The sequence below is a fragment of the Rana temporaria genome, chromosome 7, assembly GCF_905171775.1.
Source record: "Rana temporaria chromosome 7, aRanTem1.1, whole genome shotgun sequence".
NCBI classification, from domain to species: domain Eukaryota; kingdom Metazoa; phylum Chordata; class Amphibia; order Anura; family Ranidae; genus Rana; species Rana temporaria.
This window is the reverse complement of record NC_053495.1, coordinates 181,226,843-181,246,526: the sequence shown is the minus strand read 5'-3', so window position 1 is coordinate 181,246,526 and position 19,684 is coordinate 181,226,843. Positions and strand designations below refer to the sequence as shown.

Below are 19,684 nucleotides of genomic sequence, written 5' to 3'. Positions count from 1 at the left end.
CCACAAATAGAGCTTTCTTTTGGTGGTATTTGATCACCTCTGCGGTTTTTATTTTTTGCGCTATAAACAAAAATACAGCGACAATTTTGAAAAAGAAACAATATTTAATTTTTGCTATAATAAATATCCCCAAAAAAGATATAAAAAAAAAAATTCTCAGTTTAGGCCGATACGTATTCTACCTATTTTTGGTAAAAAAAAAAAAAAATGCAATAATCGTTTTATCGGTTGGTTTGCACAAAACTTATAGCGTTTACAAAATAGGAGATAGTTTTATTGCATTTTTATTAATATTTTTTTTTTACTACTAATGGCGGCGATCAGCGATTTTTTTCATGACCGCGACATTATGGCGGACACATCGGACAATTTTGACACATTTTTGGGACCATTGTCATTTTCACAGCAAAAAATGCTATAAAAATGCATTGTTTACTGTGAAAATTACAATTGCAGTTTGGGAGTTAACCACTAGGGGGCACTGATGGGGTTATGTGTTCCCTGAAGTGTGTTTACAACTGTAGGGGGTGTGGCTGTAGGAGTGACGTCATCGATTGTGTCTCCCTATAACAGGGATGACACGATCGATGCCACAGTGAAGAACGAGGAAGCCGTGTTTACACACGGCTCTCCCCGTTCTTCAGCTCCGGGGACCGATCGCCGCACTCCAGCGGCGATCGGGTCCGCAGGACCCGTGGTCCCGGAGCTGCGGACCGGGTCGCGGGCGACCCACGGCTGGGTACTAGTACAGGACGTACCTGTACGTACATGTGCCCAGCCGTGCCATTCTGCTGACGTACATATGCAGGAGGCGGTCCTTAAAGCGGAGGTAAACTCTAAAAAAAAACATTTTTTTTTCTAGCATGCCATCAAGCATACTAGCGCGATCTACAGTACACCTTTCTTTTATTTTTTGGCGCCGTACTCACTGTTTACTGCCGTAATGAAGTTTCAGACTCCCCGCGGGCAATGGGCGTTCCTATGCACAGGGAAGATGATTGACGGCCGGCTATGGCGCATCACGCTCCCCGAAGATAGCCGAAATAGGACTTGCCTCTTCACGGCGCCTGCGCAGTCAGCTCCGATTTTTTTTTAGGGTGAAACACCGCTTTAAGTGGTTAAGCAGGGCTCAGTGGCGGTGCGTCCATAGTGGGCGCAGAAGCACCACCCCCTCTCTCCCCTGCACTTGTCACTCAAGTCAACAATATATAGATTCATGCATTGAATTGCATTCACCGGCCATCTGAATAACAGCGGATGGTGTGTTTTAGAAGTGTCTATCAGAGCCAATGGCCTGTGGGCTCGAATCGGCTTCCAAATAGTTAACAAGAGGACGCACAGGCTGTGCGTTCCCTGGTTAACACTGACACGCGCCTCAGCCAATCAGGTTCACCGGGTCTGGTTACCGGTAACCTGATTGGCTAAAGCGACATAGAGGGAGGGAGAACACAGACATCGAGGGAGCATGGAGGGAGGAGGATGGCTGACCCGAGAAAGGTAAGTGCCGGGCGGGGGGGGGGGGGGCAAACTGGTGGTTTTTGAGGGGGCAAACTGGCGGCAATTGATAGGCACAGTGGCAACAGATGGCATGGCACAGTGGTGACAATTGATGGGCACAGTGGCAACAATTGGTGGCACAGATGGCATGGCACAGTGGTGACAATTGATGGTGGTTTTTGAGGGGGGCAAACGGGTGGCAATTGATGGGCACAGTGGTGACAATTGATGGCACAGATGGCATGGCACAGTGGTGACAATTGATGGGCATAGTGGCGACAATTGATGGGCACAGTGGCTGCGTTTGATGGCATGGCACAGTTGCGACAATTAATGGGCACAGTGGCAACAATTGATGGTACAGTGACGACAATTGATGGGCACAGTGGTGACAATTGATGGGCACAGTGGCGACAATTGATGGGCACAGTGGCGACAATTGATGGGCACAGTGGCTGCATTTGATGACACAGTGGCGACAATTGATGTGCAAAGTGGCGGCAATTGATGGCCACAGTGGCTTTATTTGATGGCACAATGTTTTTTTTTTATTTGCACCCCCCCCCCCCCAAATTTTGAGCACCAGCCGCCACTGGCTGAGCAGAAGCAGGGGTAGAACGCCCTTGGGTGTCATGTGTTCTTTCCATCACTTGCCCATGTCCTGCACAATGCAGGAGCGAGGTGTCACAGTGAGAATGCAGTCCTGCCGACTACACTACGAGTTTTCGCCTGTCCCAATGTAATCATCACAGCATTGTATAGGGAACACTAATACTGGTTCTGATACAAAGAGCCCAGAAGTTTTTCCTGGAAACAAAGGGCCAGATTCACAAAAGAGATACGACGGCGTATCTCCTGATACGCCGTCGTATCTCTGTGATCCGCCCGTCGTAACTATGCGGCTGATTCATACAATCAGTTACGCATAGATAGCCGTAAGATCCGACAGGTGTAATTGACTTACACCGTCGGATCTTAGGATGCAATTCTAGGCCGGCCGCTAGGTGGCGATTCCATTGCGGTCGGCGTAGAATATGCAAATGACTACTTACGGCGATCCACAAAGATACGCGCGGTCGTCGCAATCTCTTACGTCGTCGCTAGTCGTTTTTTCCCGTCGCAAACTTAGGCCTGCTTTATCATGGCTTATCTTTAGAACAGCCATGTTAAAGTATGGCCAACGTTCCCGCGTCGAATTTAAATTTTTTATTTTTTTGCGTAAGACGTCCAGGAATACGAAACGACGTAACGCACGTTGCAGTTCTAAAAAAACGTCGGGGCGCGGTAATTTCGCACAAAGCACGTCGGGAAATTTCCTAACGGAGCATTCGCAGAACGTTCGACACGGGAACACGCCTAATTTAAATGGTGCCCGCCCCATTTGAATTAGGCGGGCTTGCGCCGAGCGGATTTACGTTACACCGCCGCAAGTTTACAGGTAAGAGCTTTGTGAATCAGGCACTTACGCTGTAAACCTGCGGCGGTGTAACGTAAATGGGATACATTACGCCGCCGTGGCGTAACGTAATTCTACCTGAATCTGGCCCAAAGAACTTATTTTTTGAATGAATCCTTTATAAAAAATGTACTCTTTATAAAAAAGGGACAAAATCGAAGATTATATTTGCTCGTTTGATAATGTATAAACATCTTAGTTCCAGGATGGAAAAACAAATTCTCGGCAAAAAAAGTGTGCACAATTTTGAACCGTTACATGTTTGGTATCTATTTACTCAGCGTAACATCTTTCACAAGATACCAACAAATTGGGCCAACTTTTCTGTTTTCTTATTTTTTCCACAAAAATTGCTTTTAAAACACTGCTGCGCAAATATGTGACATAGAAAAATTGCAAAGACCGCCATTTTATTCTCCAGAGTCTTTGCTAAAAAAAAAAATAATAATACATGAGAGATAGAGATTATATATCTCTCCATCTATACACATACAGTATATACACACACGCACGTTTAGGGGTTCTAAGTAATTTTTTGATTTTAAACAACAAGTGTCTAAAATAGACTCGGTCCTTAAGTGGTTACATTTATTCCACTTGTACTTCCCACTGTTTTCTTTGTTAAAGCCTAATAAAATAACCGTATTGATTTATTATGTAGCAGGCAACCGCAAAGTTATTTCACAACAAGTTACAGGAAAAACATTTTGCTGGTATTTTTCACTGATGACCGGAAAATTTCCAATCTCTAACCAAAGTCAGGATATAAGTTCTAACCCAACAATATACTAAAAGCTTTGCCGTTTAAAGGCGTTTACAAGAGTGCGCTACTAATGCATGTTGTGTGGGTGTTTTTCTGCGACACTAGACACATTTATAATTGCCACCCTTTAGTCTTCTCTCTTTGGGAAATCGGTGGTTTGAAATGGGAGTCATGCAACTTGATAAACATCACAGAGGGTCATTAAATATTTACTAGCTGGTAAGATGCTTGTTTACTATTGAAATTCTTAAAGCAGACCTTACATGAAAAAAAAAAAAAGAAAATAAGGGCTTATTTACATTTATGAATTACATAAAACTTGTGTTACCTTGATATGCAATTGCGGTGCCAATTATAGTGGTGGCAGATAATGGTGTGACTTCTGGTGTGTTGGCAGCCCATTCATTTTGAATGGGATTGGCTTATAGACCAACTCCCATAAAAACAAATGTGGCACACCGCCGTAGGGACTGCTGATGAACTTGGGTCCCCCACTCCTGCACAGGGATGGACTGGCCATAGGGAGTTTCCCGGTGGGCCGATGGCTCAGTGGGCCGTTTTTTAAAACAGAGACTCTCTCAGACCCCCGTCTCTCAGCCCCTCCGTCTCTCAGCCCCCCCGTCTCTCAGACCCCCGTCTCTCAGCCCCCCCCTCTGTCTCTCAGCTCGCCCCCTCTGTCTCTCAGCTCCCCCCCCCCTCTGGCTCTCAGCTCCCCCCCCCCTCTGGCTCTCAGCTCCCCCCCCTCTGTCTCTCAGCTCGCCCCCCTCTGTCTCTCAGCTCGCCCCCCTCTGTCTCTCAGCTCCCCCCCTCTGTCTCTCAGCTCCCCCCCCCTCTGTCTCTCAGCTCCCCCCCCTCTGTCTCTCAGCTCCCCCCCCCTCTGTCTCTCAGCTCCCCCCCCCTCTGTCTCTCAGCTCCCCCCCCTCTGTCTCTCAGCTCCCCCCCCTCTGTCTCTCAGCTCCCCCCCCCTCTGTCTCTCAGCCCCCCCCCCTCTGTCTCTCAGCTCCCCCCCCCTCTGTCTCTCAGCCCCCCCCCCCCCCTCTGTCTCATTCACTCCCTGACTCTTAGGCTGCTTTCACACTAGTTTTAGCAGCACTTTACTGTCATTTTAGCTGCACTATTCGGCATCTAGCAGGCGCTTTTAACCCCGACTAGCAGCCGAATTCAAAGTTAAATGCGCCCGTGTAGCGCTGCTGCCGAAGTGCTTTGCAGGCGCTTCAGCTGCGGTGGCCATTAATTTCAATGGGCAGGAGCAGTTTGTACACCGCTCCTCCACCGCCCCAAAGATGCTGCTTGGAGGACTTCTTTTTTTTTTTAACGCCCTGGCAGCGCCCCAGTGGGCCGGTCTGGATGAAGTCCAGGGCCAAATTTGCGTCCCAGTCCAGCCCTGCTCCTGCACAGCCAGGCACACCAAATTTTCACAAGCACACAGAGTCAGACCAGTCCATGACTTTGTTTCTGTTATTTATTAGGGGTTAATAACTTGGCTAGGGATGGGAGATTATGGGATGCCCACTTGACTTCAGCAAAACATTAGGGACATCTTCCTATATACAGTATATACCGCCTCCTTTACTTGCTTCCTCCAGCTGAATCAACGTAGAATATTCTGACAGGCTCAGAGTCAGATTGTAGCAATAGCCCTTTACAGGCAGGAACTCGTAGGCCCTTGTTCTGTAGCAAAATACAGTGAAACAGCTTGTTACATCACCTGTGGCCACCAATCCCAGCACCACCAACCCACCTGGCTGCAGCTGCCCCTTTCACAAGCTCCCCAGCCCACCGGCTGACTCTCAGGAGATCGCTCAGGGAAGGATGAAGACTTAACACCGCTGTCTTCAGGGAGACTGGCTAGATGTGGCAGTCTCCCCGCCCCCTTGTCAGTCCCCAACAGTCTGTCCTCCCTTGCTCCCATCCATCCAGGAAGAGCTTCCTCGTGTGTTATGACAGGATCCTTCCAACACCCTAACCCCAGCCCAAGAAAGGACCCCCCCCCCCCAAAGACTAGGGGTCACTCCTGAGGGCCACGACAGCCTCCTCGGCACTGTATCTCCATCTTCCACCCGACTGCCCCTGCTGGCAAACCTTACTATTGGCGTCTTTGCATTTCATGTCCATTTTAAATGTCAGAACCCAGAGTGTCAGAGGTGTTGGGGAGGCCAGGGCAACCAATGGGGACCAGCATTTTCCAGCGGCCCTTGCAGGGTAGCGCTACATGTATATTTAACAGTTCATTTAATTCCTGCTAAGAACTTGAATCTCATCAAGTAAAATACAGTTGCATTGATTTAAGTGCACATAAACCCCAACAGTGAAATTCACTTTTTTTAGTTCCTTTTAGTCTGTTAAATATTCAGTTTAAAGCCTTTTATGATATCTGTTCAAAAAGTGCACAAAACACCTATTGGTCTTTCCATAAACCTTGTCAGCAAACCACTCCCTGTGATTTGTGTGATCAGTTACACGATTTCAAAAAAAATTCTGAGGACTACAGAAAACCTCCCCTCTATTATATGAAGATGAGGGTGAATGTTCCAAAGTCCCTTAATAGGGTGACAATCCTGATTCGAAAGATACAGTACAGTGAGCATTGTCACCCTAGGGCAGGGAGCACAACCAGAGTTCTATTGAACCCTAGGGTTCCTGCAGAGGTTTCTAGAGGTGCAATGAGTAATTTCTGCCTCTGACATAAGTTTCCACTGACACCATTGAGCCTTTAAGCCATCGGTCAGGGGGAATTCTTCCCAATAACCACAAGCGTAAGGAGCATTCTTCCCATTGACCATTTGTATGATGAGCTGTGGCTATAGTAATTTATAGCGGGGTTCCCCCAAGACCGGAAAGTTATTGCAAGGGTTTCTCCATGTTGAAAAGGCTGCCCTAGGGCATGAAGTGTGTTACTGGCACAATAGTCAGGTGAAAATAAAGAGGGGGGGGGGGGAACCCTAATGCAGCCACCAAATCTGACTGAAAAGCTGCAATACAGTACATCCGGTAGGTATTCACAGTGCTTCACTTTTTTCACATTTTGTTAGGTTACAACTAGACATGTGCAATTTGTTTAGTTTCTAATTTGTTTACAATTCGGAAATTTGTTAATTCCGAATTTTCGTATTTCAGGAAAAAAAAAATTTTAAATTTTCACATAATTTTAATTTTAGAAATTCTGAATTTTCCAAATTTTTGAATTTTCCAATTTCAAATTTTTTATTTTTCAAATTTTTTGAATTTACGAAAATGTGTTTTTTTCATTTACATTTCAGAATTTTCGAATTTCCCGAATTTACAAAAAAAAAAAGCGAAAAAACTATTTAAATTTTCAGAATTTCTGAAAAAAATGAAACAAAAATAAATATTTTTTTGAATTTCCCGAATTTTTTAGAAGTGTCTAGTTACAACCTTATTCCAAAATGGATTTAATTATTTTCCTCAAAATTCTGCAAAAAATACTCCATAATGACAACACAAAAGACGTTTGTTTGAAATCTTTGCAATTTTTTAAAAATATTATTATATATAATATCTATAAAACATGTACATATCTAGATCACATGTACATACGTATTCACAGCCTTTGCTCAATATTTTGTTAAAACACCTTTGGCACCAATTACAGCCTCAAGTCTTCTTGAGTATGATGCTACAAGCTCGGCACACCTATTTTTGGGCAGTTTCTCCCATTCTTCTTTGCAGGACCTCTCAATCAGGTTGGATGGGGAGCGTCGGTGCACAGCCATTTTCAGATCTCTCCAGAGATGTTCAATCGGGTTCAAGTCTGGGCCACTCAAGGACATTCACAGTGTTGTCCCATAGCCACTTCTTTGTTATGTTGGCTGTATGCTTAGGGTCGTTGTCCTGTTGGAAGATGAACCTTCACCCTAGGCTGGAGGTCCAAAGCCCTCTGGACAAGATTTTTATCAAGGATGTCTCTGTATACTGCTGCATTCATCTTTCCCTGAATCCTAGCAACTAGTCTTCTAGTTGCTGCCGCTAAAATACATCCTCACATCATGATTCTACCACCACCATGCTTCACTGTAGGGATGGTATTGACCAGGTGATGAGCGATGCCTTGTTTCCTCTAGACATGACGCTTGCCATTCAGGCCAAAGAGTTCAATCTTTGTTTCAGCAGGCCAGAAATGTATGTTTCTCATGGTCGGAGAGTCCTTCAGGTGCCTTTTGGCAAACTCCAGGTGGGCTGTCGTGTACCTATTACTGAGGAGTGGCTCCTGTCTGGCCACTCTACCATAAAGGCCTGATTGGTGGAGTGCTGCAGAGATGTTTTCTTCAGAAAGGTTCTTCTCTCTCTCTCTCTCTCTCCACAGAGAAATGCTGGAGCTCTGTCAGAGTGACCATCAGGTTCTTGGTCACCTCCCTAAGACTCTTCTCTCCCAGTTTGGCCGGACAGCCCGCTTTAGGAAGAGTCCTGGTGGTTCCAAACTTCTTCCATTTACAGATGATGGAGACCATTGCCCTTTGGGACCTTCAATTATGCAGACATTTTTCTGTACCCTTCCCCAGATCTGTCCCATCTCCAAGGTCTACAGACAATTCCTTGGACTTCATGGCTTGCTTTGTGCTCTGCCATGCACTGTTAACTGCGGAACCTTATATAGACCAGGGGTGTGCCTTTCCAAATCATGTCCAATCAACTGAACACAGGTGGACTCCAACAGAGTTGTAGAAACACCTCAACGATAATCAGTGGAAACAGAAATCACTTGAGCAAAGTTTTGAGTGTCATGGCAAACGCGTGGGATTTTTTTTTTATATAAAATTTGCAAAGGTTTCAAATCAAACTGCTTTTACATTGTATTGTTTGTAGAATTTTGAGAAAAATAATGAATTTAATCAATTTTGGAATAAGGCTGAAACATAAAAATGTGGAAAAAGTGAAGGGCTGTGAATACTTTCCAGATGGACTGTATACTATGGGCCAGATCCACGTAGGATATACGACGGCGTATCTCCAGATACGCCATCGTATCTCTGAGTCTGAGGCGTTGTATCTTGGCGCCTGATTCAAAGAATCAGATACGCCAGAATTTTGCCAAGATACGACCAGTGTAAGTCGCCTACGCCGTCGCATCTTAACTGCATATTTACGCTGGCCGCTAGGGGCGTGTATGCTGATTTACGCCTAGAATATGTAAATCAGCTAGATACACCAATTCACGAACGTACGCCTGACCGTCACAGTACAGATACGCCGTTTACGTTAGGCTTTTTCTGGCGTAAAGTTACCCCTGCTATATGAGGCGCAGCCAATGTTAAGTATGGACGTCGGGCCAGCGTCGAATTTTCCATCGATTACGTGGTTTGCGTAAGTCGTTCGCGAATAGGGCTGTGCGTCATTTATGTTCACGTCGAAAGCATTGGCTTTTTGCGGGTAAATTTGGAGAATGCGCACTGGGATACTTTCACGGACGGCGCATGCGCCATTCGTAAAAAGCGTCATTTACGTGGGGTCACAATACATTAACATGAAACACGCCCACATGTTCCATATTTGAATTAGGCGAGCTTACGCCGGCCTATTTACGATACGCCGCCACAAATTTGCTTTGAGAATACTGCACTTGCCTGTCAAAGTAGCGGCGGCATAGCGCAACTACGATACGCTACGCCTGCTTAAAATTACGCCGTTCTACGTGGATCTGGCCTTATGTGTTTGTTCTTGGGTTTAGATACCATTCATTGTCTAAAACTTTACTGTATGTATATTTTTTTGTCCTGATGGCAACTTCCATAGGTAGAAACTCTCCAGATGTTCAGTATTGTAATCAATTCTCATTTCTTATCCACATATTGCCACAAATAAATGTTAGCTGCCCAGGTATTGTCACAATTGCCCATATGTAGCCCCTGTATTGTCAGGACTGCCAGTTTTTTGCCTACAAATGTTCAATGGTTTGGTACAGAGGACCAAATAAGTAAAGCCAAATTATCTGGCCTGGGCCTGTCATTATCAACCCACCCTTCCTAATTCTATTTAACTTAGAAGAGATCCCACAAATGGGCACATATAAAAGCTTTTCTCATGTAACCGCCATCCCATTGGTCCCATACAGACAACTATTAAAAAAAAAAAAAAAAAAAAAAAAAGAGAAAAGAAGATAGATGTTCGAAGTCTTCCCAATTCTAGCCAAAAAAAAAGTTTTGGTTAGGTTTTCGGCTTTAAACATTGACCAGATTAATAACAAAGAACTTTCATTTTCATTTATAACCATCCTCTAATAATCATTTTTCAATTCAGGAAAATAAACCACATTTATAAATTATTCAGTGTCATAAAAATAAAGATTTCTCTGTAAACAGCAGAAAAACAACAGTGCAGAAAACACGAAAAAGAATACAGGGCACTGGGGTCAACTAACTAACAAAAGTTAGAGGAAAAAAATACAAAAAAGGACAATATGGCAATGTTGAGCGTCGCATACATATCCAGGATTTAATTCTCCAGTGCAGATCGGAAAACAAAAGCCAACAGTAGCTTAGGCAGACCTATTTTTTTTTTTTTTTGCTCCACTTTCCAAGGACCCCATTGATTATAAAACAAGAGCAACCATTTAAAACTCTGTATTAGTAAAGGGACACTGTCACTTTGTACAATTAGGGAAAGTGACACTGTTTATTGACAGCCCAACTCCCTAGAAAGGTATACCAGCCTGACAGTGCTTCTTCATCTTCTCCTCACTCCATTGCAGCCCATACTTCATTGCGCCAACATAGTACGTTTTTCAGTGTTTTTTATAGCAGGCTTTCATGGAGAAATGTGACTGCGCTCGGGCTGGAGCAGCCCATCGTCAGGCTCCAACATGGTCATGCGAGTAGGAAGTGACATCATCCACCTGGGTAAGCTCCGACATCAGAGCTTGGCCAGGGAGGACTCCTGTACCCAGGCACCAATCTTTACTCTCCACTGCAGAAGATAATGGAGGGGACATAGACTCATCATCATGCACCGATTGTCTGAAGATGTCCCCGGCAGTACTCAGTGACAAGTCCACCTACCACAACCGTATTGTGAAAATAAATTAAATTACAAATTTCATTCTTTCTTAAGAAGGCAATTGAGAACACAACAGACCATGCCAATCCATTCAATTGTAGTGTTCCACCCGGTGCAATATAAGAGAGCCCAGTAATGTCCTTTGTGAAAATAAGTTAATTGTCAATACTGGATCCTTCATCAGTTTATAAGCATAAAGTCGTTTTCATCATGTTGTCTGAAAAAAAAAAAGAAAAAGAAAAAAAAGAAAGTTTTTTTTAATCAATTGCATACATTTCTTTTCATCGTTGAGCTACAATGGAGCTGGTGGCAGATGCACATGCAGTATGGAAGACACCTATAGGTGGGCACAGCCTATTCCACCAGAATGTGCGCCCCTAAGCTCAAACACGTGTGTGTGATACAGAGATCATATATATATATATATACTGGCAGGCGATTTTGCTAGCTGCAGTATTCTCCATGTGGTGTATTGCCTTTGTCCTCTGCAGTGTACACCATAAAGCTAAGTGGTGTGTGTACTGCCCATGTCCTCTGCAGTTTGCACCTAAATCTACGTGGTGTGTGTACCGTCTGTGTCTGTGCTATTTTTCTCAATGATTTTCATCCATATTGCAGGGACCAGGCATTACATTAAAGCCGCAAGCAGTTTTACATTATTTTTCTTATAGAAATCTCATTTTGTGAAGGGACAGTTCTAAACATGTGCCACTTCACAGGCATACTATAGACACACAGCAGGTACAATATTTAAAGGAATTTTTCATTTATTTTTTATTTAAGCATCATTAAAATCACTGCTCCAGAAAAAAAAGACAATTTTTAAACCTTTTTTCCATTGATACATGTTCCCTGGGGCAAGACCCGGGTTCTCAAATACATTTTATGACAATAACTTTCATAATAGGCTTTAAAATGAGCACTTTTGAATTCGAACGTTCGAGTCCCATAGACGTCAATGGGGTTCTAAATGTTCGCGCGAACAGTCGGTCCGTTCAAAGGTTCTGGTGCGAACCGAACGGGGGGGTGTTCGGCTCATCCCTACTCTTCAGAGAGATCCAAATGCTTGACTGCTCTTCAGAGAGCAAAGCATACTTAAATGAGTCCTTCATTTTATTCAAATAATTTTTTAGAATTTTAATTTTATTTAACTTTTTTCAAATTGTATTTTTTGATTATAATTTTTTTACATTTTTTATTTTTTTTAACTGCTCTGTTGGGGGCCTTTTTTGAATCATCAGGGGTCCAAAACAGGTCTCACATCTGAGACAGGGAAAGAATGAGGATGTAAGTTCACCAGTCCTTTTCTCTGCAGCCTCGTCTGCACTGGACGGTGGATGAATAGGAAGTGCTCTGAGGCTTCCTGTTCATTCACAAACTAAAGCAGTTTACACTGCTTCAGTGATAAAATAGACACAGGAGCGACCAGTATCGATCACTCACTGTGTTCATCAAGGAAAGGAAGGAGCTGGTAAAAAGGACATATTTACCAGCCTCCCCCGCTCTCCATCCTGAAACAATCCCTGTGTTCCCACAGGAGAGAAGAGGATGGAAGCAGTCGGCACTGTAGGTTAAAGTGGGCACACAGTGGAGGCCCAGACTGCAGGGGGGGGTGGGGCGCAGATACCATTCCCCCTGCAGCACAGTAAGATGGAGAAAAAGGAGAAACCAGCAGCTCTGCAGGGGGAACCACAATAGTCGGCAATAGGGCAGTACAGCCGGTTGCACTGCCTTATCAGTGGTCCTGGCAGTAATCATTGGCAATCCACTGGCAGAACACAATAGCACTGCGAGAGTGATTCTGCCATTGTCACAGTAAGCGATTTTTATCATCGACTGAGCGAAATTGCATCAACTATGGCTTGCTAAAAGCACACGGGGTGATTACAGTGTGCCCAGACACACCCCGTGCGCACACCTATGGAGGCACTCCTTTTAGAGGCCTACAACAACAACCACCATGTCCCTGCATGCCCCCCCATCAATGGAAACATTTTATTAAAAGGGTAGCTGAGGGCTCTAGAAAATCTCATATTTGCCAATACACACTCTTCTGGCCTGTCAATGCTTTTTAGACTCCTGCTTTACCAAACCAAACACCAGGGAACATAATACAATCAGAGCTGCGTATTTTTCTTTTTTTTTGCAAATACACCCCGAGGACTGACCTTGGAAAGCAGCAATTAAAGGGAAAGGTGTGCGCTCGTCTCTTCTCTGGCTCCTTCCCATATTCCAATATGCCATCCCCACTGTGCAGAAATTCATGCAGGTCTGTTGACGGGAAACCAGTCTGCTGATATTTCTAAGAAGAATGCAAGATCAGACAAAACATTATCATTTTCGTGACTATTCAGTTTAACCTAGAAGTGCGTACGTTTTTTTTTAGGAAAACAAAGCGATTAGCACAGTAATGGCAATGGAATCTGAGATCCAGAGTCTAAAAAACGAATGAAGATGTACACAGCTGGTTCTGCTGTCCCCAATAGCAAAAAAAATCCCAGGTGGTCTACAGAAGCCATCTCCATTCTTTCATGCATCGCCCTCCCATGTGCTTCTAGCTGGTAAGGCCAGTTATAGGTTGCCGGGGAAGTTGCCGTTTGTACTGTTGGTTATTTGTTGGCAAGGGGAGGTGCACTGGACACCTTTGCAGGCATTGCACCATTTTTCTTGGTGTCCAGTGCACCCGTGCCATTGAGGTGTGGGCTCCCGCCAGATATACTTGTCCTCAATCTATCCATTGTTTATAAATGTTTAGAGCCTCCATATATAATAGAGTCAGGACTGCAGATAATACTGGGGTGCCTGGTTGCGGCCTCTGCAGGTTATGCATGCATTTGCAAATGTGTGCAAATTAAACCCCTTTTAAAAAAAAAAAAAAAGGACAACTCTGTTTGTTGTAGGCTGGCTGGTAAGTCGAGCTGGGAACTTTTCTTTGTTGTGACAGAACTTAATCCCCCATTGAACAAGAATGAATAAATGTAGCAATATACATTTTGGCCTACATTTATGAAGACTTTAATATATCCGAGATAGATATATATATATAATCTATCTATCTCTCAGAAAGTAGAAAATATGGGCCAGATTCACAAATAATTACGGCGGCGCAACGTATCCCCTTTACGTTAGGCCGCCGCAAGTTTTCCTCGTAAGTGCTTCATTCACAAAGCACTTACGTGTAAACTTGCGGTGTAGCGTAAAGCCGTCCGGCGCAAGCCCGCCTAATTCAAATGGGGCGTGTACCATTTAAATTAGGTGCGTTCCCGTGCCGAACGTTCTGCGCATGCTCCATTAGGAAATTTCCCGCTGTGCTTTGCACGAAATTACGGCGCCCCGACGTGTTTTTTGAACGGCGACGTGTGTAACGTAATTTCGTATTCCCGGACGTCTTACGCAAAAAAAATAAAAAAATTTAATTCGATGCAGGAATGACGGCCATACTTTAACATGGCTGTTCTAAATGTAAGCCATGAAAAAGCAGCCTTAGTTTTGCGACGGGAAAAACCGACTAGCGACGACGTAAGAGATTGCGACGAACGCGCGTATCTTCGTGGATCGCCGTAATCAGCTAATTTGCATACCCGACGCTGGAAATCGACGCGAACTCCACCCAGCGGCCGCCGGAGAATTACACCTACGATCCGAAGGCGTACGAAGCTGTACGGCTGTAGGATCTTAGCCAAAAGCCGTCGTATCTTTGTTTGTGAATTACAAATAAAGATACAACGCGGCAAATTTGAAAGTACGCCGGAGTATCAGTAGATACTCCGGCGTACTTTTTCTGTGAATCTGGCCCTATATTTTTTGTTTTCAAAATGTTTGTTGTTTTCGCTTATACAATAAAAAAATAAAAAAAACCCTAGTGGTGAATTGATACCACCAAAAGAAAGCTCCATTTGTGTGAAAACAAGAAAATTAATATAATTTGTGTACAGTGTAGCATGGCAGGGTAATTGCCATTTAAAGTAGCGCAGTGCTGAGTAGCAAAGAAATGCCCTGGTCATGAAGGGGGTAAAATCTTTCTGAGGTCAAGTGGTTAAACAGTTGCAAGTTATCCATTGACAAGCATGTCCACAAACGTTACTGTAGATCTGTTTGCTAAGGTGCAGTATTGTACACGGCTTTGTTGTTTGCCAGAGATACAAGGCAATTTTTTTGAAAATAGAATATCCATTCCAAAGCAATTCACAAATCGAGAATACAGCCGGTTTCAGAGGCGACTTAGGCCCCATGCACACGAGACACTGGTAAACTCGAGTTCAGAGGCATTTGGGCATTTTTTTCAACTGCCCCTGAACACATTTAATGTTATCCTATGTGTCCATGCACACATTTTGCGTTTTAAAGCAGTTGGGTTTAGGCTCGTTTTTTCAGACGCAAAATTTTGGGTTCAGACGCAAACGTTTTTGCGTTTCAAAGCTTTGGGAGGGTCCACAATGTCTTTGTTATGAACGCTGATAGCCGCAAAACGCGGCAAAACGCAGCGAAATTCGCTGCAAAAACGGGCGTTTTAAACGCCTTTGAAAACTTGAATTTACATGTGTTTGCTTCTCGTGTGCATGGGGCCTTAGAAAAAAAAGAATAAAAAATCTTCACTTCTGCCTATTTCTCTGCTTGGTTTGAACGTTTGACATAAAAATAAATGTACCGCTTCCCCAATCTCACCTTAATGGTTTCATAGGAGTCGGTGATGAGTGCAATGAACAGGCTTAGAATCATGTAGATGAACAGGCTGATGAAGGAGTAGAGGTACAGTCTACTAAACAGCCACACAAAGGTACTCTTCTGCTGGATCTGTGCAAACGTGGCGAACATGTCATCACCATTGAGCAACGAGAAGAGGCACTCGGCTACGGTGTTCAGATCTTCAAACTGTGGAAAAAAGTGCATTTGTGATAAGTGAAGGAATGCCACGTGGATTGGGTCCCTAGTTCTCTGCAAACACAAGACCACAGAGCACTACAGGGAAAGTACAATACATTTATAGTAAGTGTCAGTGCAGCGTTAAAAAGCGATTGTAAATTTAATAAAAAAACAAAGAAAAAAAACAAGTCATACATTCCAGCTATGTTCAATGATTTTGCACAGAGCAACCCCCCCCCCCCATCCTCCTCTTCTTGGGTCCCTTGCCATTGCTCTGGGCACCTCCTCTTCTGCATGTGCCCCCATAGGAAGCTACCTTCTATGATGGCACACGTACGGGCTCGATCCCCTTATCCACACACTTGTCACTTGATTTGATTGACAGCAGCAGAAGCCAATGGCTCCCGCTGCCCTCACTGTGCCCAATGAGGAGGGAGAGAGCAGCACCGCAGCCCTCGGGCACAGAGCTGGATCATGATCGGGCTCATGTAATTATTTGGAGGGAGCTGATAATAGAAGTTTTTTTACCCTAATGCAGGGATATGCAATTAGCGGACCTCCAGCTGTTGCAGAACTACAATTCCCATTAAGCATACCAAGACTCTGACAGCCACAAGCATGACACCCAGAGGCATGATGGGACTTGTAGTTTTGCAACAGCTGGAGGTCCGCTAATTGCATATCCCTGCCCTAATGCATTGAGAGAACTATGGGAATCCATCTTTTTCCCCCAATCATACTTACCTAGCAGTCTGGTGCTGCATCTGTCTCCAACATTGAGAACCGAGCGATCCAATGTCCAACCCAATCAAACTCGGTTCTCAGAGGTCCCTGAACAGAGAGGTGGTCGCTGCCAGTCTCTGGCTCTCTGCTCTGCCTGCCTCCCCCCCCCCCACTACACTCACTGGAGCGCTGGGCTGCTCAGGTTCTCATCAGCTTGCTGAGAGGCCAAGTCAGGTGCCAGTCCAGGCATGCAAGCAGCTCGCCACTTCATTGTTGTGATTAGACATGTGCACTGCCAAAAAATTAGTTTTTTTCGTTTGTTATCTTCGTGGGTTTTTTTTCGGAAATTCGGGAAAAATTGAAAAAAAATCTGTCTTATTGTTTTTTTAGGAAATTCGTAAATTCGGAATTCTGAAATTCGGAATTTTCGAATTTCCGAAAAAGCAAAAAATGAAAAATGTTTTTTTTTTTAAATTCAAAAAATTCGGAAATTTCCCCATTTTCTAATTTTTCATTTTCGAAAATGAAAAATTCGAATTTTCGAAAATTAAAAAATAAATAAAAAAAAAAAATTAAAAAATTCCGCAATTTCAAAAAAACTTAGATTTTTGTTTTTCAAATTTGATTTTCGAAAAATTCGAAATTGAAAAATAAAAATTTAGATTTTCGAACTTTAGATTTTTGAATGTTACAATTTTGAAATTTCGAATTTTTTCGAATTTCTTAAATTCCGAATTTCAAAAATTCAGGTTTTTATAATTTTCGAATATTCAAATTTTTTGTTTTTCGAATTTGTCGTCATTTTCAAATTTTCTATTCGAAAATTCCGAATTTCCATAAATGAAATTAATAAAAAAAAAAAAAAAAAAAAATCGGAAATTTTAAATTCGAAAATTTGAAAAATAAAAAATTCGAAATTTCAAAAATTCAGAATTTCTAAAATTAAAATTAAAAAAAATAAAAAAAAATTAGTTTTTTTAGCCATTTATTTCCCCCCCCCCCCCCCTTTATGCTCATGGCAGGGGGGGGGGTATCTGCCTCATTTGCCTCCCCTGACTGCACATCCCTGAACAGGTCTGTGTAATGTAGAATACAGTTTTAGTCAGAAATGCAAGGGTGGTGGAATAGGGAACCTAGACTTTGATTACATTTACTTAGGACCTACAGACACATTTGCACAACTTTATTAGGTTTCTGTGCCAATTTTCAGTTGAACTTTATTATTGTGTATGATAATGTGATAACTTGTGTCTTGTATTGCATTATGGGATTTCCTTGATCTGTCTGCATTTTATTTCCCCAAAAAGCAGTTTTGCCATTTCTTTTGCTTAAAATATGTCAGCAATAAAGATTTTTTTTTTTTTGCATATTACTGAACTGAATGAGTACAATAATACAGAAAAAAAACAAACAAAAAGCACCTCCATGACTTCTGCTAAAAGACATGGCACTAGGGCTGCACGATTCTGGTCAAAATGAGAATCATGATTCTTTTGCTTAGACAAAAGATCACTATTCTCAAAAATGTTATGCCAGAACCCCCCCAAAATTATTTTTTATAAATAAACCTGTGATTTATCTGAAAATATGAATATATAAAAAAAGAGACCAGTGATATGTCTATAATGTTAAAGATCATATAACTCCTATGAAAAAAGCAGAATCAAACTTTGATTCAGATTTTTTCATAGGAGTTTTTTGATCTTTAACATTATAGACATATCACTGGTCTCTTTTTTTATACATCAGAAGCAGTACTGCCATCAACCATTGGGTGGCGCATGGATACACACAGTTGTACAGAACTGTGAGAAGGTTTAATACATCAGAAGCAGTACCGCCGGCAACCACTGGGTGACGCATGGATACAAACTACTGTTGTGAGAGAAGCTCAGGCATCTATCCAGCGGTGCAGGCTGCTGACGTCGGTTTCGATATCGGCGGCATTTGCGTTCCACGCTGGTTACGTGGAACCAGCGGTGAACACAGAAGAATCGCGGTCATCCCACGGGGAGATCGCAGGCAGGGAGAATCGAGATCGCGATTAATCGTGCAGCTCTACATGGCACTGGAAATAAAACTGGTGTCATACATGTTGAACTGTTGTATGGATTTATTTTGTTGCTAAAACCTACAAGTACAAACATGGTTGTATCTTTAACCATTACATGTGGTCAGAAAACCCCCAAAGGGGAGCTCTTCCCTCAACCCGACAAACCATAGAATGACTTTCTTTAATATTGCACTGTGGCTCCAATGCTGAATTAATGATCATTCTCCATCCCCAAATCATCCATGTGAGATGGCTCTTAGCACAAATCTATATACTGGGTGGGCTGAGGAAATGTATAGATAATTAGATGTCAAGAGATTGGATTAGAAGAAGAGTTAGACACTCAAAGTGCAGAATCCTCCAATTAAGAACTAATGGCCAGGAGATCTAATGTATTGCACCATTTACTGGTGTACAGGGAATACAGGGAATGAGGATTTGGGTGCATCACACATCTTCCTTCCTTTAATTACAGACCATTTGATACTTGGATACTATTATCTTCTGTGAGAAGCACAGGGGGCAATTCACAAAGAAATATTCACTTGCCATCTGACATAGTGGGCACAATGAGGTATAGTCAGGGGCGGAATGACAACTCATGGGGCCCCCGGGCAATAGGAGATTATGGGGCTCCTGGGCTTACAGATGGCCACCATGCCAGGAGGCAGTGCAGAGGCGGGGCAGCTAAAAATCTTGGGATTTTCACATCAAAAGCATGTCGGTTTCGGACATATCAGGGACAGATGTAAAAAAAACAAAAACAAAACATAGATTTTTACATACTGTCCCTGGTTTTATAGAGCCTGACATCCCTGATGGGGCCCCATAATGGCATGGGGCAGTGCCCGAGTGACTCAATGGTCAGTCCGCCCCTGGGTATAGTATGGTCTATAACAAAGATTCCTGTGGGATCTAGACTCAGTGGGGCAGATCCTCAAAGAAATTACGCCGGCGTATCTGTTGATACGCCGCGTAATTTCAAATTTTGCGCGTCGTATCTTTGTTTTGGTATCCACCAAACAAGATACGACTGCATCTGTGTTAGGCTCCATTCACACCTAGGCAGACAAATTCGCGGTACAAATAGCGGCGTTTTGTACCACGATTTGCGGCGACAAAACGCTGGTATTGTCCGCCTAGATGTGCCCCAGATTGACCCCCTCTATGGAGATGGTTCCCATCTCCTAGCCGAACGCCGAAAGCCGCCTGAAAAAAAGGTCCGGGACCTTTTTTCAGGCGGCAGGCGTCCGGCGTTCAGCGTGGAGATGTGAACCATCTCCATAGAGGGACATGCGTTTTCATCCCTCTGGCGGCA

The 19,684-nt window shown here is 43.4% G+C and overlaps 1 protein-coding gene across 3 annotated transcripts in view; it reads right to left on the bottom strand.

Moving 5' to 3' along the window:
- Positions 1-9,966: 9,966 nt before the first annotated feature.
- MCOLN2 (mucolipin TRP cation channel 2) overlaps positions 9,967-19,684 on the bottom strand; it is a 64,381-nt gene continuing 54,663 nt past the window's right edge. For all 3 annotated transcript variants that reach the window (XM_040360570.1, XM_040360573.1, XM_040360572.1), the window contains exons 12-14: positions 15,393-15,599; positions 12,896-13,029; positions 9,967-10,944 (exon numbers count right to left, since the gene is read on the bottom strand). In XM_040360570.1, the coding sequence (XP_040216504.1) occupies positions 10,908-10,944; positions 12,896-13,029; positions 15,393-15,599 (378 nt within the window). In that variant the 3' untranslated portion in view covers positions 9,967-10,907. The remainder of the gene's footprint in view (positions 10,945-12,895; positions 13,030-15,392; positions 15,600-19,684) is intronic.